General features: G+C 37.6%; 1 protein-coding gene across 2 annotated transcripts; it reads right to left on the reverse strand.

Annotated features, from left to right (window-relative positions):
• Nucleotides 1–321: 321 nt before the first annotated feature.
• On the reverse strand, nucleotides 322–16,549 carry LACTB2 (lactamase beta 2). 2 transcript variants are annotated; one of them, XM_041412816.1, is made up of 7 exons: nucleotides 16,285–16,549; nucleotides 15,490–15,653; nucleotides 14,067–14,190; nucleotides 11,146–11,324; nucleotides 7,006–7,154; nucleotides 5,099–5,176; nucleotides 322–2,532 (listed from the first exon to the last, which is right to left on the reverse strand). In XM_041412816.1, exons 1-7 carry the CDS (start codon nucleotides 16,404–16,406, stop codon nucleotides 2,404–2,406), a joined length of 945 nt encoding a protein of 314 aa, XP_041268750.1. In that variant the 5' UTR covers nucleotides 16,407–16,549; the 3' UTR covers nucleotides 322–2,403. The 2 variants fall into 2 exon arrangements, with proteins under 2 accessions (XP_041268750.1, XP_041268748.1); XM_041412814.1 differs by having other exon boundaries at nucleotides 5,095–5,176; nucleotides 16,285–16,548.
• Nucleotides 16,550–18,802: the final 2,253 nt, after the last annotated feature.

Genomic DNA, 18,802 nt, shown 5'->3' on the forward strand with positions numbered 1-18,802 from the left:
TAAATGTAACAAATGATGTTACTTCTCAGGACAGGATCTTGAAATTAGCTGGCATGAAGGTTGGAAACATGGTTTGTGTTTCCTTCTGTCCCCAGCTGTTTAGAAAGTTATCCCAGCAACTGGTATTATTAGCCCTTCTAACCTGTTAAGACAGAAATAGCCCCCTCCCCTCTTTTTATTTGTAACTTTTAATGCATTCTCAACAAATGAACACATTCACGTGAAAGGGCTAATGCCCCTTTTTGTACGTACATGGCATATCTTACATTGTCACCTCTTTAAAATAAACACTCCATTTGACATAACAAGGAGCTTTGAGACTTTTTCAAGATGCCATAGTCAAATATCCTTTATTATACATATATATATATATATATATATATATATATCTTAGTAACAGTGCAATTTCTGCTCTTAATATTCCAAAGACACCATACACAATCATTAATGACTTGTCTGGTTAAACAGCCTTTTTCTTTTTTTGTTTTTGGAAGACATCAGGCATTTGCTGCAGCACAGCACAGAACATGGAGTTTTCTATTTGTGTCCTCTTGCTTTCTTCACTGCCTGCAAGTCCCAACAATTCTTTAAGTGCATTCTAAAGCCATTCCCATGTATTTCAAAATTTACAGTAAAACAGAAGAAAATCATTAAGTGACATTAGATTTCTTCTTTAGCTCAGAAAGGTAATGAGACACCACCTCTTCATACCAGTTTCCTGCTGTCTTAGGTTCTCAGACCTCGTGACAGGAAACTGTCATTTCACTGACAGTTCTGTTGTCTTGAAGCAAAATGACACCATTCAGAGTATGTGAATTATCTTATCTTTTTCAAAAAAGCAGTGATAATTATGTTTTTATGCCCAGCAATGGAAAAAGTAACTATAAATTCATGGAATAGCTGCAGGAAAGTTAATTATTAATGGAAAGAAGTCCATTTGAAAACTGAGTAATTATTCCAAAAGAAATTGAAGGCAAAAAAAAGTTGGTGGGAGGAAGGGATAAAAAGTGTCTGGAAAAATGTAAGTAAATAGAATAGGAAGGAAACCTAGCAGACCTGAGAAAGACCTCAAAATGGCACTGCAGAAAAGTCAAAAGTGAGCATGTGTCATGATGTGGCCAAATTTCAGATCAATGAAGTTTGCAAGAAGCATAATTTTTACAGAAAGTTTTCTTTAGGGGTCTGCCCACTACCTCAGAATATGATTTCAGTTTTGGGTTGCTATTCCTGTTTTGGGTTGCTATTCCTGTGAGTATTTTTGTTTTGGATTTGTCTCAGCTAATCAGAACAACTGCCATCAGCTTCACAATGTCAATTATTAAGACATGCCTGAAGTACCCAAACATATATGCATGTTTCACAAATGAGGGTACAGGACTGAGTGGTCAAAGATTTTCAAGGACATGCATTTGTCCTTGGTATTTTCAAACATCTCAGATCTGCTTTTGTTTTTAAGGCTGAGTAATACTATAGGAAATATATATATATATAATCAAATGTCACACACTTTGAACAGACAAAGTAATGCAAATATTTATGTACTATTCTGCAAGTGGAAGGTTCACAGAGAACAACAGAACTTGCAATTTAAATTAATCTCCAAACATATTTTAATACACTGTACAGTATTTTACAACCAAATACAACTTTTTAGTTAAAGTATTTCTACTTTAAGTGGATTAACAGCAAAATTTCATATGGCGTGTAATACATATCTCAATTTATACAACTTTTTAATCACATTCTTGCAGAATCTTGCAAAGAATTTAAGAGTCTGCTCCAATTCTGTGCATTTTTTGACACTCGTTAGTTAAAATTAATGAATTATTTGTATGAATTCCATAGAAATGGTGTTTCCACCAAAAAAACCCAAAAGTCTACAATTACTTATAGTGTTTGTTAAAACATATTGCACTGAGCAACCAGCAAAGACAAGTACAGTCAGTTGAATTAGAAACGGAACATAAACCCCAGTATTACACCTGTGAGCAAAAAATAACCTGGTTTTTTAGAATGTACAGATAACTTCTTAGAAAATCACTTTTTGAGAACCACAAGCAGATGAAACCAGGTTTAGAATAACGTATTTCCTGGTGTTTTTTTACTAGAGATTTCTTTTACATATGTGATTTATTTGGTTTATAATACTGCTTTAAGATACTATAATATTAAGTTAATAAGATCTTGCTATTTGTCTTTTGCCACCAATGATAAAACTCAGCACTTTATAACAAAGGTAGGATTCAATTCTTCACACTCATTCCATTTTACTAACTCAGTACCCACCAGAGTATTTTAAAATTCCAATAAAGTAGAATGTGAAAAACATCAGTAAACTTAATGTAACATTGCTTTAAAATTGTTACCACTTTTTAAAAAACCAAGTAAAAATTAGTTTTTATTTTACATATAGTCCCAGCTCATTGTTATGATTTTTTCATACAGCAACCATGCAAATGAAATATATTCCTGGGCAATCTTGCCTAATTTATAAATTGTTTTTCCATCTGAAGCTGGGAGTTTCATCACGTACTGTTAAGAAAAAGAAACCAAATTAGTTACAAACCAATACTTAGATTTTATTTATAAACACTAGATTATCCCAATCTTAACCTGTACATGAATATGTATGTCTACACATGACATTTATTATTAAAACTAATGAAATACTTTCCTTCATGGCAGTGTTCAGTTTTAACTGAAGGTGACAAACATTAACTGTTTCACAGTGTAACCTAGCAGTATAAAGAGTGATTAATAAAAAGGTCTTAATAATCCTCTAGTTATTTAAATTTTGGTATATTAAACTTTCTAGATATTAAGAAATCTGAGGTAGTAGAGTGCTTGTTGCATTTTCTAAAATGCATAACCTTTAGATGGAAAAAAGTCTGTGCTCTTAAATTAAGAATAGATAAATTATTTTTATCTCTTCATCAGCTATGATGTGAAACAATGACCAAATTATTTATATCCAACCATGGGATAAAGCTTACACATGTGCATTGTGCCACACTCCTGCTTACAAGACATTATTTCTGTTTCAAGTAACAAGAACAACATTTTTGTTTGAATTAAGAGGCAATGTTGCTCCCAATTGCAGTTATAAAAGATATGCACCGACAAAATCCGCAATCCCTAGTATTGAGTGGGTAATTAATGACTGCAGCAGGCAGCATATGGCCATCATTTGCAGTGAGTAACTCACTTGTAAGGTTGTAATATGCCTGTCACATTCATTATTGATACTGACAAGATGTTCCTTTGGAAAAACGTTTGGAGAAAATTAAGCAAGACAGTGTTATGTCTACAGCTCAAGTCCTCCATAATGAGAATAAAACTTGAGATGCTGCAAAGTCTTGGAAAATGTGGAAAGGGCATCAAAGGATATTAAAATCAAATGAGCAAGTACCATGAGGACACAAGCATTTGAATGCTGCATGCTCAGAATCAACAGAATCAGTCTTCCCCAACAGATGCCCTTAATTTGAACTGAAAAATGGGTAAAGGCCATGTGATGTTAAGCATTTACCATAGGTCTGGGTCTAAGCTTGTATTTAAAAATTCAGCAACCCCAAGTGCTCTGATGAGATTGCTTCTCACTTTGTTTGTGCCCACAAATTCAAGTTTAAAAAACAAACTTCAAAGGGCACATCTTGTCTTCCAGGAAAGCAAGACACATCTGAATCAAGGGCCTTCAAATGGAGTAGGAGAGTCCCAAGAATTATTCTGATTAGCATCTCCTCTAATTATTTAACCTTTCTAATAATTTCAAATAGTTGATACTTCGTGAACAGATACATGACTGCATCTGGTCTCTCTTCAAAACAAAAATGTGATTTCTGAGAAAAACTGAGTTATTTTTGTTCAGTAAACATGAAAAGGGTGGTTTTGAGAAAACAAACCCTTATGTCAAGAGCTCACTCAACCAAATTATTTCCTGGGCATTCAAAATGAAGACACTTTTGTAGGGAAGACTACCTTTAAAGAAAAAGTTAATTTATCCACTATTTGATCTCAACAGAAAAAGCTGTTGCTTGAACTACTTTGTGAGTGAACAGCACCTCATGCCCTTGATGAATCTGGTAGCACAAAATTGGAGAAATGCATAGATCAATGATGTATGTTAATAACCAAAAACTGAGACAATACTTAAAATCTGGTGCAGTAAGTACCATGCTGGTAAAGTTTCCATGGCATTCTGCACAAAATAAGCCCAAAGAGAACATTTTCTATACTTCAGTGATGACTGTATTCATGTAACTCTATTCCATTTTCCTTGATTAAAAAGCAGGTTGTTATCATTACTACAAAAATTCAGTCTCAATTGTTCAGTTAGTACCTAGTAGCCATTCTATCAGTAAGATAAACAGAGGGTCTAAGTTGAAAAAAATACACTAATTTCATGTAGTTATTCAGGTTGGTAAATGGTAAAAATCTGCAACCTCTGTAAATTAATGTAATTATTTACTTACAAATAGACAGTCCTGAGTGCAGTCATGTATTGTACAGGAAGAAATACTTTCCTAAGCTTTAGCTGAGTAACATTTCCACATGCACTAGGCATTACAGAAACAATACTTCGCCTTGTTCACCATGAGTAAAGGCACAGTGCAAAAACACCAAACTAAATACAGCAGCTCTACTTAGGTACTGTACTAATCAGTAATTGCAAAAATTTACACTGCATGATTTTAACCATCTCTGTAACACATGCACACAAAAACAGGCAAAATATTTAGCATGGGCAGAAACTTAAATGTAAACCCATAAAATGCTGCATATGTTCATATTTAGAAAATACAAAAAGGTATAAATGCTAGCATTAGGAATGTATTCTATGGTATGTTTTAAATAAAAATTTAAAGGTATATGCATTGCAGTAATCTGAGCTCTAAGCACTCAAATACTTAGTAAAATATATTCTAAAAGTTTGTGAATACTGTACAACCATTCTGTACATTACTTTAACTTGTCTGATGGACAGCTACTGCAAAAAATTGCATTTTTTTCCCCCTAGAAAATAATGCAATAAAATAATATAAGAAATAGGGCATAGAACATCAAAATGAAAATGACCCTCCTTCCAGAACTTACACACTTTTCCTTCTTTTTCCAGCTTCTTCAAGTGGACTAGGAGGTTATGTTCTGCTGCTGGAAGTAAATTCTCAGGGATTTCCTAATGGGGACAAAAAATATGCATTTTATATTTGTTTAAATACCCATCCATTATTTTTTCAATATATGGAATCCATGGTTTATTACCACAGATTTTCCTCCTCTGAATCAGTATGGGAACATTCAGTGAGTTATGTAACAACAGGAAACTAAGATGAGTAAATCAACTTTACACCAGTTAAATGAGCAGTCTACAACACATTTTTGTTTACTTTGCATTATACATTTGTATTATGAAAATTTTGGCCAGCACTAAAGAAGACTTCTCTTCTGAGCTTGATCTGCCCTGGGTTGTCAGTGTAGCTGAATATTTTTAAAGACAAATTTATGATGCATTTCTCCAGACAACTGTCCCTTCTATTCCATGACAACATTTGCAAAGGTTTAAACAACCTATGGCAATTAGTATCTGTAAACAAATAAACAATAAAAAAAGTAACAGCTTTAGGAGGACAAAATATCTCTTACAATTCTTCAACACTCATTTTTGTAAAAAGCAGTAACACCTGTTGCCCAGAAAAGCTGTGGACTCCCCATCCCTAGAAGGGTTCAAGGACAAGGTGGATGGGGCTTTAGGCAACCTGTGGAAGGTGTCTCTGTGCATGGCAGGGGTGATGGAAATTGCTGACCTTTAATGTCCCTTTTAACCCAAACCATTCTATGATTGTATGACGACTGCTCAAAATCCTCCTCTCCAGTTCTATCATCCTAAAGGTAAAGCTCTTTTTTTTCCTTTTTGAAAATTAAAAAGTTCTTCAAGTAATATGTGTGGCAGGAAAATTCACTAGAAAACTAGTTAAATAAACCGTGAACCTTGAGAATACTTTGAAAGCATATACCTGTTTAAAAATTAAAAAGTTCTTCAAATAATATGCGTGGCAGGAAAATTCACTAGAAAAGTAGTTAAATAAATTGTGAACCTTGAGAATACTTTGAAAGCATATATTTTTTTTGTAGTATCAAGCTGTAGTAGTACTGAAAAAAATCTTATATAGATAGGACAAGTGGTTTGTGATTTACAGAAACATGAGAACGGCTCTATACTTGCAACCTAGTTCATCAGGTAGGAGAACTGCAGAAGCTGAATGGCTATAGGTCATCAGAACTGCAAAATGTTCACTGTGATATAGTAATTCTTTTGGAAACTAGGTATCAGCAGAACCACCAAAAATGAGCTGTGAAGCTGTTCCAGACCAGTTCACAAGCCACAGCCACTGGCAACTTTGACATCTTCCTCCACAGCAGAAATACTGTATCTCTTACCTCTGCTTGTTAGGAGGGCAACCCCACACCACAGGGAAAAAATGAAGAGGTTACATGAAGGATGATGAAGTAGCAACAAAGTATTCTTACACCAGTCTAAAGACACATACAAGCATCCAACATATGAGCTGCAATATCCTTCTCTGTGCAGTGGAACTGCAGTTCACCTGCAACCTACTGATAAATCAAGAACTCAAAGTTTCCAACCATTCTTCAGGAGACCCCAAACACACTTTGGGAAATCCACAACTAACAGTCATGTCATACTTTTCACCTTGAACCAAGCACTACAATTTAATTTTTACTTAGTCTTATTAAACTGCGCCTAAGACTTGGGTAGTTAAACAAGTTTGTAAGAATCATGTGGGCCTCACTCCAATGAAGTGCTTAAACAAGTGCTTAAAGGCACAGTCATAATTGAACCCTGAACAGGCAGAAATATTTTTTTATCCCTTTCGAAGAGCCACCAGGATTTTCACTCAAAGACCATTACTGTCACATACAAGTTTTATGAACCTAATCTCAATTTTCTTTAGTTTGACCTAAAAACTTTTGATCAACAATTACCTTGTATACCATCTTTACAAGCTCCGAGGATGTATATGATTTCCCAGTATTCTTCTGGAAAACATTCAGAATTTGCTGCTCACGTGCAAGTCGGTGAGAAATGTAGTTTTGGATTCTAGTATTTGCATCACGTACTACTGGGCCATGGCCTAAAAATCAAAACACATGTACCAGAGCACGATTACTTACATTTGTAATTAAGTATGCTATTGAATAATTGAAACATTCTTATGTCAACTTTAGTAGACTTAAAAGCCATGAGAAAAACATCTGAATGTCTGTATTACAGTCTGCATCTGCAAAGCATTAAGATGGAAAGGAAGAATTAGGATATTGAAAGTCTGAATGGGGAAAAGGGAATACTTCAGATGGAATAAGGAAAGCAAGGGAAGACTACTTCAGGCCATTAGAAAAAAGGAAAGGAGTTCACTGCTGAACAGATTTAAAAGATGAGATTTAGATTACTGTATTATCTCTATTTGCCCATCTTCCTCTCCCCAAAGATATTGACACTAATGATTTAAACTGATACTGGCCTTTGAACAATAATGGCTGATGCAAATGACTCAGGTACTATTGTCCTGTTAGGGCAAACACCAAGGTGACATCTTTAATTGTGACAGGTAATTTTCCTGAACAAATCTTCAAAACTGATTAATACACTGTATTTTACGCCTTTAAAAACACTGTCATGAGTATGATAAAAAAAATAGAAAACAAATAAGTGAGGTGGTCAGAATGTGTCAGGGCAGGAAAAACCTTTAAAAACACTGTCATGAGCATGATAAAAAAAAATAGAAAACAAGTGAGGTGGTCAGAATGTGTCAGGGCAGGAAAAGTGAAAGGCACAGGCAAATTTATAGGTGGATCACATAACGTCTGGCTGGTTAATAAGCAAAACATATTTTTCCCTGGACTGACTGTGGCAGATCAGAAATGTTCAACTTACTTAAAGGTCTTTGAATCACATTATGAAAAGGCTTACTTGGTAAAGCACTAAACTTTCGAGGAATTGACTTGCACAAACATTCATCACATACTTTTTATAGCAAGGTTTCCTATTTCTTTGCCTGTACAACTCACCTGAAGTAGCAGCAGCAACTTCCAGCTCTGCCCTCTGTGTGCAAACTCTAAGTAATTTATGAAATTAGTAGAAAAGAAACTACTGTATAAAAACATAGCTTTCTTTAAGAAGTTATTTGGTATCATCATAATCAGTTTCTTTTGGGGTTCTCAAACTATTAAAAAAATCACCATAATTCTTTACTTGTACTTTTAGGCTTACTGATTAAACGGGTTTTTAAATTTTAAGCTTTTAAAATCAAAGCTTATTTCACCTGATGACAGGCAGCTTATAGAAAAAGAGCAACTGATTTTTCATGTTTTGAACTAAAGTGTCAAAAGAATCTATCCTTCTGTAAGTCAAAATATTTATACATCTCAACTTACACACTCACTTCAGCATGTCTGAAATTACTAAGTATACATTGAAACTTACCTTGTTTAAGTAAGTATTATAAATAAAATATATGTAATGTGTAAACATAAAGCTATACTGGCATATGCATTTATATTTAATGATTTCAAACATACTTAATATGAAGCTATTTTTCCTTACAAAATAAATTACAAGTATAACAGTATCTCCACTGCTACCATTTATACAAAACTGAAAAAAAAATTTAGAAAAAAACAAAGATATACAAAGCAGAGACTGTAATGTTAACTGTCCATTCTATTGCGTTATCTAATGACCAAAGTCTCACTGAAGTAATCAAAATTAAGGGTTGAACATGGAATCACAAGGCATTCTTAAAACCTGGCCCTATTCTTCCAAGTGATTTAAGTGACTTAGACTACAAGACCAAAGTCAGAACCTGAAATGGAGCCCGCATTCTGCAAAGTTAAAGGGACTTCATATCCATTACACCATCTGATCTGTAGCTGTGGTGTATGCATATATGTACATTAAAATGATCTCAGAAAGCCTGGAACTAAATCCAGATCCAGAACTTTCCCATCCATCATTTTTCAGGGACAGCAGTACAGCTATTTATTTATTAATGAATAAATGGATTAATATCTGAATAAAAGCAAAATGTTTCTGAGCATATGAAAAGCACTCTCAAAATATGACTGCCTTTCCATGAATTCAGCTTTAATTTCAGACAGATTCATATTATTTCCTCATAACACATTGTGAAGTGTGACATTCTCTTCAAATTACAGCACAAAGGACAGAAGTGAAGAATACAATTGGGTCATGAAATCTTCCACAAATTCCTAATGTCGGTACCATTTTTTTCTGTATTACCAAGGAATATTGTTTATTATACAGGATGGGGAGCCCTCTGCTGACTAAAATGCCCTTTTCTTCTCCCAAAGATTCTCATCAAATATTATCTGTAATTAGATATCCTGAGTGTTGTGCCTGAGTCACTCCCACATTAAATTAAAAAAGAAACATAGAAGGGGAAGGATTGACAAAATTCACCTACTGTCAGGTAGCCAGCAGTCAGTTTGTTACCAAAATTCATGCAATTCTGAGGCTACCACATGAGTGCTAAAGCATTGGTGGAGGAAACAGTTCAAGAATTATGAAGACTGATTACTGCAGCACAAGAGTGATTGGCTTATATAGAATGTATTGGTAAAGGAAACTACTTCTGCTGCAGTTACACCCAACAGTACCACCAATTGTTCTGATTAGGCAATAGCACTTTTTGCACAACTGCACGTACATTTTGCGGTGCATGGATGTAAAAAGAAAATTATCTAAGTATTAAGATGGTTTGGAACTATCATCACTGAAAATGCATGATGTCATGGCTTTCTAATTGGAAGTCCAGTAAGAACACAGTTAAAACAGTAACAAACACAAATAAAGAGCACACATGTTCAGCCTTGATGAATGTGTAATCTAGATACAAAACCATTAAGACCAGAGTGAAATACAACAGATAAAATTGATAAACCAAACAGAATTTGACATATATGGGAAGGCAGAAATTCAGTTACAGGAACAGACTGCATTTTGCAGGTATTAAGAAAGAAAAACATTTGGTTGAGATTCTGGAGGCTAAAAATTGGTTAGTTTTAATGGTTAGTTTAGTCAGTTAAGTTGGTTAGTTAAGTCAGTTAAGTCAATAAATATGACCAAGTCACTATTCTGTCTACATCAACCTCCACATCTATGGAATACATAAGAATGCTTTTCTTAAACAGCATTTTTATGCCAAGATCATAAAGGACACATACTTTAAAATAAAGCTATTTTAAGAGTGAACACAAGAGAGTAGGCTAAACATAGATAGCTAAAGGAAAAAGACACAACTGATAACATAGATACAGTAGCTTGTTGAACAAGTACAAGTTGAAGATGAAACTGAAAAAGTTAGAAAAAATGCTGAGATGTAGCTCTGAAAAAGAAAATGAGGAGCTTAAACTGTAGTTACATAATGAATTCTTAAAATGTAGTCTTGTCAAACAGACATGGTATATATGAAAAGTAAATGCATTCCCAATGTTTGAAGAAGAGAGAGGAAAAGAATTATAGGAAATCCATAGAATGAATGAACAGGCAACTTATTTTTAGAACATTTTTGGCCTCCTGGTTCTTGTTCAGATTGAACCTAAATCATTAACTAAAACTACCACTCTACAGTTCTGCAGCTTTCCAAGATGTATTTGTGATTAATCTGTACTGCAAAGGACACACAACTCTCAAATAATATTACTAGGTTACTCACATTGAGAGTGTATGTGGGGATGAAAAGGAACAAAAGAACAACTATTATTTTTTTTCCAGGATAACATTCAAGCACAGGGATAGAGTAATATAAGAAAATTAAATCTGCCACTGAACGATTCCAACAGTGAAAGATTATGGCCCCTGGAGTCTTTGGGCATAGAAGGACAAGACCCACCCTGAAATGGAGAAATTTAAGAAAGATACCCATCACTGAAAATTTTCAAGTTTTGCAAATCATCATGACAAAGTCAGCTCAGCTTATGGCTTATTAAATTGAATTGTTACATCAGGGGTGATGTTTGATTGTAATAATAGTTCTCAAATTCTTAGAGGAGATTTAAAAAAAAATTACACAGTAAAAGAGAGCAGTTAAAATCAAAACCACTTACCTGGATAAATCAAATCTGGTTTCATTTCTAACAACTTTTTCAAAGTTTTCATGTAATCAGACAGATCTTCTATTACTGTTGTTCCTTCCCCTAAAATACAGTCACCGGAAAATACAGCATTTTCTTCTTCTAGATGTAAAATCATATGATCATCAGTGTGTCCTGGTGTATACAAAACTCTGTTCAAATAACAAAAATAAGCATATGTTTTTCATAGAGCATACATACTTCATTTTTGAAGCCAGAACAAATGATGGTAAAATAATATACTTGCAAAGCAGCCCATAACAAGAACAAGAAAAAATTGACCAAAAAAAGCTGAAAAGTTGATGTAAACAGGTATTACTTTGCCTAATCCCAATCCATTTTCTAATACCATCTAGAGAACACCAATCACCTCTAGCATGCTTTTACTTACATGACACACCATAATACAAGTGCATTAAAGGAGCTGACTAGCCATGCAGAATTTCTGTTATAGAGGGCATTATTCTGAAGCTTTAAAAAATAAAATGGACTTGTTATTTCCATATTGAAACACTTGAAGTTCTTGACATACACACTGTACTTTGGAAGGAGGGTAAGGATAATATCTATTCATTTAGAAATTAACTACAAACTTCTGAACCCGACCCAGATAAAGTTCAGTCTCCAAAAATTTATCTTTCCTTGAAAGCCCCATAGCACAGCTGTCAAAAAAAGAGAATCATGGTCTTTCAGCTGTTTTATGTGCAGGTCATTAAACACCTGCACGGTAAGGATTCAGAACCCACAGCTTGGACAAGCAGTGTATGAGCAAGCAGCAAAGGGACAGTGGGTACGTTTATAGGATATGGTAACCTGAGCTGCCAAGGAGCTGCACTGGGGTGTCCTTTCACAGTGATTTCTGAAAAGCAGAAGGACCTTATGCTGAGGCTGATGCAGACTGAAATAACACAACTCCAATCAGCATCACTGCTGACATTCATTAAAACCATCTCGTTAATGGCAGATGCATCACAGCAGTGATCAGGAACTGACAGAGCTGTTGCCAAGGGTGGTGTACAGGGCAAGGCTACACAGCTCCCAGCCAAGGTGATGCAGGGCTGGGAGACCACAAGTGCAGCATCATCTGATGCAATGACTTCCAGCTCCTACTGAATACTGAGCTCAGCAGAAAGCAGGTGAACCATTGCCCTGTGGAGGCAACATCAAAATCAAGTCGATGGGCTCACCTTTGGGACATGGTATCCTTCAGTTCTTGATGAAATTTCACCAGGAAGCCAAACCACTAACATGAAAAAACAGCAGAAAGAGAATGCCAGACAGTGTGTGGAGAGGTGCTACCAGCGTGCCTTGCCCCCTTGCTGTGGCACACCTTGAAAACCTGACACCTGAATTTTGCTAACTAAAATGTAACATGCAAATACTGCTGTCTTGGAACCAGTGCTGGGTCTAGGAGTATCCTTGAGGTGGTTACTGAATTAATCCAGCTGAGAATACACGCTTTTAGTCAACCATAAATTTTGGCTGCATTACCCATGGTGCAACCACCCATAGGGGCTGTGATGTTTGTTATAAATTCTCTTCAGGATCAACAAGGACACCATGTGTCTGGGAACTCCCATGCTTTCTGGTATAAATTAGCCCACTATCTGGTCTCAGAAGAAGACTCCTTCTTTCTCAGAAGAAACCCTTCACTTTGAGGACACACTTCAACAATTCTCCTAATTGTCACAACAAACTTCTCACAGGTGTTGGCTACAAGCCCTGCATTTTTACAACACCCTTCAACAAACTCCCAACTCCCACACCAGCACAGCCAGCCTCTCTGAGCCCTCCAGGCACCATGCTGGGGTGGGGGACTGGTGGAGGCACTGTTGAACCTGAAGGCAGAAAAGGAAGTTGCCTCAGGACCATGCTGTTCCACCTCCAGGGGATTCTCCCTGCCAATCACAACTTCCCTGTCTCCAGTCAGAATGTCTGAGACAAAACTTGCCTATGCCTGGTCCTCCACAATCCCAAACTTCAAAATGTGCTAATCCTTGACTCACTTGGATTGAAATAAAAAAATTATTTTCCATCTCCAAATTTTTGTCCAAACATAGGCCACTTAGGGTAGTGAAAGGTCTTCAGTATGCAATATAAGATGCTTTTTACTTCTATTTTTACACTATTGAAATAAAATGCTTTTGGACAAAACACCTCCTTTTCTTTTTAAATGTTTTTTTCCTTGCAATCAACCAAGTGACATATTCTACAAGTGGGATATAGTTCCCACCTAAAATGAGGAAAACAGGCAAACTTTGTCCTTATAAGAATAATGCCTTGTTAGTGAAAGGAGTCTGAAAACAGAATGGTCAGATCTTTTTATTGTGTGTGTGCTTCCATGAGGCACAGTAGCTTTCTGTTTCACACTCATCCAGACTAACATTATAGACAGTATGCGCCACGGAAAGAAGTCCTCCAAAACTGGCACCCTACCAGAACTTCACAGGTTCAAGGTCTAAAATTTAGCATTTTAAGTACTGAATGTTTTAGAGTCTCCTAGGGATATATTTTTAAAGTAAAAAGAAAAGCATGCTAAATAATCCAGCCAGAATACTACAGACTTCCACAATTTTAACAGTAACTAATTATGTAAGGGTGATGAGAAAGTATGTAAAATCCTATTTGATTTTAATGCAGAAAGTGTTTTTCTAGGGAAATATTGTTAATTTCTCTGCTGAGTCTAAAGACAAAATCCAAAGGCTAATTATTGATAATTCTCATTCATAAAAACAATATCTTTGTATTAACATATCCTGCTGGATCGTGATAGGAAGCCTACACGCGTAAGTGCTGACAAGATTAGGTGTATGGATTGGCAATCATTACAAATTAGGATACATGTACATGTCAAAATTCTGAAGAAAAAGGAACTCGAAGAAATTCATGGTTACCTGAGTGTGGCTCCCTCTGTCTCTATCACATCTCCATCTTTAAGATAAAAATATTTATGTCCTCCTTCTATTGTTTCTTCACAATGAGGGACACGAGGGAGCTTACATATGCGATATTCTGAGTCTAATATTTAAGGAAAGCAAAGAAAATGATGTTTTGAATTCGTCATTAACAAAGGTAATTCCACAGACAGGTTACTTTTTGAATAAGTGCTATTAATTATCACACAGTACAAATACAAAACTAAAAAAACCTAAATTCTGTGAAGTAACTTTATATTTGTAGAGCAGCCTTATTCCAGAGCCAAAACCACAAAACAGTGAAAGCCACTGATCCTGAATACAGCACTCTCTACCAGTGACAAATTTGAAGTTGGGAAAAAAACCTCAAATGAAATTAATAAAGACCAGTAACTATTATATTTTACAAATGTTCCTTCTTGACTCATGAGCCAATTCCCCCAAGTTTTTACAATGCCACTAAGATTTCGGCCCTCATATTTTGCTTCACAGAAGCATCACTCAACATCTGTCTAAAATTGCATGAAGACTTTTTGACCAGCAACCTCTCTCAGCTTTTATCATTCTGAACAGTGCACAAAACGCAAACACCTTGGCTGGAACAGCTACAGATAGCAACCCAGAAAGGCATTCACATCCCTTGCTAGCCTTTACAGCCACATTGATAGGCTGTCAAGACCAAAATCCTCACCAAGACACCAACTGTTTTCAGTAGTGCCCAGGCTTCATTGCAGATAAGCACCTGGCAACTTTACAAAATTAAGCCTGTGACAAAGCTTGTGACAAAGTTCAACAATGTTAAGAATTACCACATTATCCATTCCGCTTATTCTCTTCTCAGATGCCAACACAGAAATGTCTCCTACTGTTTATCAACATGGAATACACATTTTTAGACCAGACTTTACTTGCACACTGCCCTACTGCTTTCCCCTCATGCTCTGAGGCTTACGAATTTGTCAACAACTAAAGGGCTCCTGTAAGGAACTCCAAATGTTACGCACATTTCTTTTTCAAAATTCAAGCCATTTGTTTTTACAAAAGTGAAAATAACAATAAATATATCACTGCTGCCCAAGTAAAACAGAAGCAGTTTTTAAAGTTTTTCTCACATCTCTTAGTACCACACTGATAGTAATCCAGGTTTTCATTATTCACACATAAGAAAAATTCACTATGAAATTATGCACAGGTATTGAAGAAAACCTATAGTACTACAAATATTATATTCAGATTATTCATTGCTCTCAATCTACACACTGCAGCAGAATCATGAAATTGCACGCAGTTTATACAACAATTCCAGAAGAAAAATCCAGCTGATTTGCACAGAAGCATTCAGTTAGTGTTTTTCTTGTCATGTGTTTAATATTTTCAGCAATATCTGAAATCTCTGGCCTACCACTCGGAATGTTTTTGCAGATATCAGGTATTCCACCAGTATGGTCACGATGCCAGTGTGTCACTAAAATTTCTTGAATGGCGATGTTGAAGTCTGACAGTGCCTGCTTTAAACAGCTGATATATTCAGGAATAGCTGGCTCTCCAGTGTCAATAAGGACTCTTCTACACACGGACCACAAAAAAGGGAGGGAGAGAATAAAGAGTGTTCATGTAACAGTCAAGTAATACTAATAAAACATGCCAACAGATAGAAATTTAGCAATAATGGATGTCTCCATATCCAGACACCACCTTTTGCCTCCTGGCATTCCACCCCCGCAGGATAACAATTTAAAAAGTGGAATAAGTAATAATGTCGGCCATACATTCACAACTCCGCGACAAGTGGCAGAAGCCACCGTTTAGTACCTGAGGCACACGCTCGCCTCTCTCACTGAATTCCCGGCCTCAGCCCAAGGGTCGCCCGGACCAGACTCCATATCCCACCCTCCCAAGCCGCCTCCGGGCACCAGCTCTCCAAACGTACGATTTCTTTCCTCTTTTTAGCGCTGACTAAGGGATTTGGGAACAGGCCGGTAGCGGCCTCTCGAGCTGGAGGCAGGCCCAAGCCGCCTCCGGGCACTAGCTCCCCAAACGTAACGCGGTACGGTTTCTTTCCTCCTTTTAGCGCTGACTAAGGGATTTGGGAACAGGCCGGTAGCGGCCTCTCGAGCTGGAGGCAGCCCCAGGCGGGGCCGGGGCAGCGGAGCCCGGGGCGCCGTGCCCTGCCCCGTTCTCCGAGCAGGCTCGGTACCTGTGCCCGGAGCCCACCAGGTACGTGTTGGTGCCCTGCAGGGTCATGGGCCCCGGGTTGCAGCCCAGCACCCGCACCACCCGCGACGAGAGCCGCTCGATGCGTGGCAGCAGCGACACCATCTCTGCAGCGAACGGCCCCGAGCTCCCGGCTCCGCTTCCCTCACGACGCCGCAGCACAGCAGGGCGGAAGCTCTACGGCAAGATAGAAGCTCTGTGGCAGGGCGGAAGCCTCTGCAGCCGTCCTCCGCCTCCCGGGGCCGGCCGGGCGCCTTCCGCCCGCCCGTGGGGCGGCTCCTTCCGTTCCAGGGCGGGCCGGGTGTGCGGCTAAAAGGGGGCTCCTAACGGTGGGTGCTGTGGTGGTCCAGTCTGATGAAGTTCTCCCGCGTGGAGGAGGCCAGTTCTCGGTGGAATTCAGTTCTCTGTGCCGGCTCGGTGCCTCGCTGCTGCCCAGTGAGAGGCATGTCCGTGCTCTGCCGGCTTTTTGCGGAGAAATTTGTTGTAGGAGACAGACGCACTGTCTCTGTATCCCAGGAGCGCGTCTGCTTACAGGGGATGCAGGAACTGCGTGTGCTCCCGCACGGCACATAACAGCTATCTAGGATAAATTAAAAAAAATAATTGGAGAGCTGCTGGAGAGTGTCCAGCAAAGGGCCTCTAAGGGACTGGAGCATCGCTTTTGTGAGGGAAAGCTGAGAGAGCTGGGACTGTCCAGCCTGGAGAAGAACAGGCTCAGGAAAATCTCATCGTGTGTAAAAACCTGAAGAGAGGGAGTGTAGTGGGCAGAGCCAGGCTCTTCACAGGGCAATTGCCTCAGGTCCTGTCATGGTGCCCAGTGCCAGCACCAGAGGCAATGGGCACAAACTGGAACACAGGATGGTCACTCTGAGCATCAGGAAACACTTTGTCACTGTGTGGGTGACCAAGAGCTGGCAGGGGGCCCAAGGAGGTTGTGCAGTTTGCATCCTTGATGATGCTCAAAACTCATCTTGTCAAAGTCCTGGGCACCTGGCTCTAGGTGGCCCTGCTTGAGCTGGGGGCTTCAAACATAAACTCCAGTGGTCCTTCCCCAGCTCAGTCATTCTGTGATTTTGTGAAATTGGGTCACTGTCATCCAAGTAGAAATAATGTGTTTGCAAGCAGCATTCATTGTAGATCCTGCAAGGTGCTGAGATTTACCTGTTTGGCTTTGTGGCTGCTCCTCTGAAGTCCCTGATTAATTGCCTTTCAAGTGACATTGTTAAAAAACAAATAGGGCAGATTTGTTCTCTCCTTAAACTACATATAAATGAAGACTAAACATAATTTAATCCGAAATAAAAGTAGGTAATATTACTGCAGGTAACTTTACTAATATTAGAAATTCAAATATTATCTGGTTGTTTTATACTTACATAGAATCTCATATGGAACCTGTTACAAGGTGATCATAGCAATACAAAGCCACAGCCAGAAACTACCACTGCTGCTGGTAATTCCTATACTTAGGCCTTCAAGCTAATTTCCTTGATTTATCTGAAAAATCTTTTCTTATTTGGGATACCCATTTACTTATTTGAGATATAAAACCACTACATTTATTTTTTATTTTCATGCTCTTTAAAGCATGAACTACAGACAACAGAAGGGATGTTTCAGGTCAAAGGAAAGAAGCTTTTATGTGTGCAGGTATGTTGTTGAAATAATCAAGAAAACCCCATACACAATATTCTAGTGTCTCCCCATATAATTTGCCTGTATGCTCTTTTGTAAGAAACTGTGACTAGACCCAAATTTACCTAATCCTGAGGTACCCTCTTATGCTATTTTTGTAGCATATTTGTATAGCTATTGGTACGTTCATCCTATTTTCAGTCTTCAGGTAAAGTTTAGTTTAGTCATTAGAGAAAGCTACTACATAAGCCAAGTTGTATATTTAATGGTTTTCTATTTTAAAGAAAATTCTGAATGTTTTGAGAGGGTTTCCAAAATTATATTATTTTATATGTCATTGATAACTCAGTTAGGTGGCATTATTTTTAACATCACAAGACCTTCTCCCCCCCCCCAAATTAAGATTTGCTTGGGGAGCTTTAGACTTGTTCTTCAGCGAATACTTGTTACTACTCTTGCTGTCCTGTAGTAAAGCATTTTCTGATGTTAGGCAGGAGCTGTGAATTTGTTTTATCTGTAGGTGGCAGCAATGTTGCCTTTGGAGAGCGAAGTACAGGTTCTCTGATAATTTCCTGCACAAGCCCATCTGTTTAAAAAAATCTGTTGCTTCTCTTATAATACAGAGGTTAATAGGCATGTAGTAAAAGTCCAGCTATCATGCTCTGCTGTGATACAGGAAAAGATGAATGTATACCCTCAAGTTCTTTTGGTTCTCTGACTGTTTTGCGTTGTTAAATTTTTGAGGCGAAAAATGTTCTGAAGCAGGTAAGCTATCAGTAGAAAAACCAAAAACCAGCAGAGTTTCCTAAATAATAAATAAATAAACCTAAATTCAGATTGTTGGTGATATACAGTGATTAATTTTG

This window comes from Onychostruthus taczanowskii, unplaced genomic scaffold (genome assembly GCF_017590055.1).
Source record: "Onychostruthus taczanowskii isolate IOZ18803 unplaced genomic scaffold, ASM1759005v1 scaffold4, whole genome shotgun sequence".
Lineage (NCBI taxonomy): Eukaryota > Metazoa > Chordata > Aves > Passeriformes > Passeridae > Onychostruthus > Onychostruthus taczanowskii.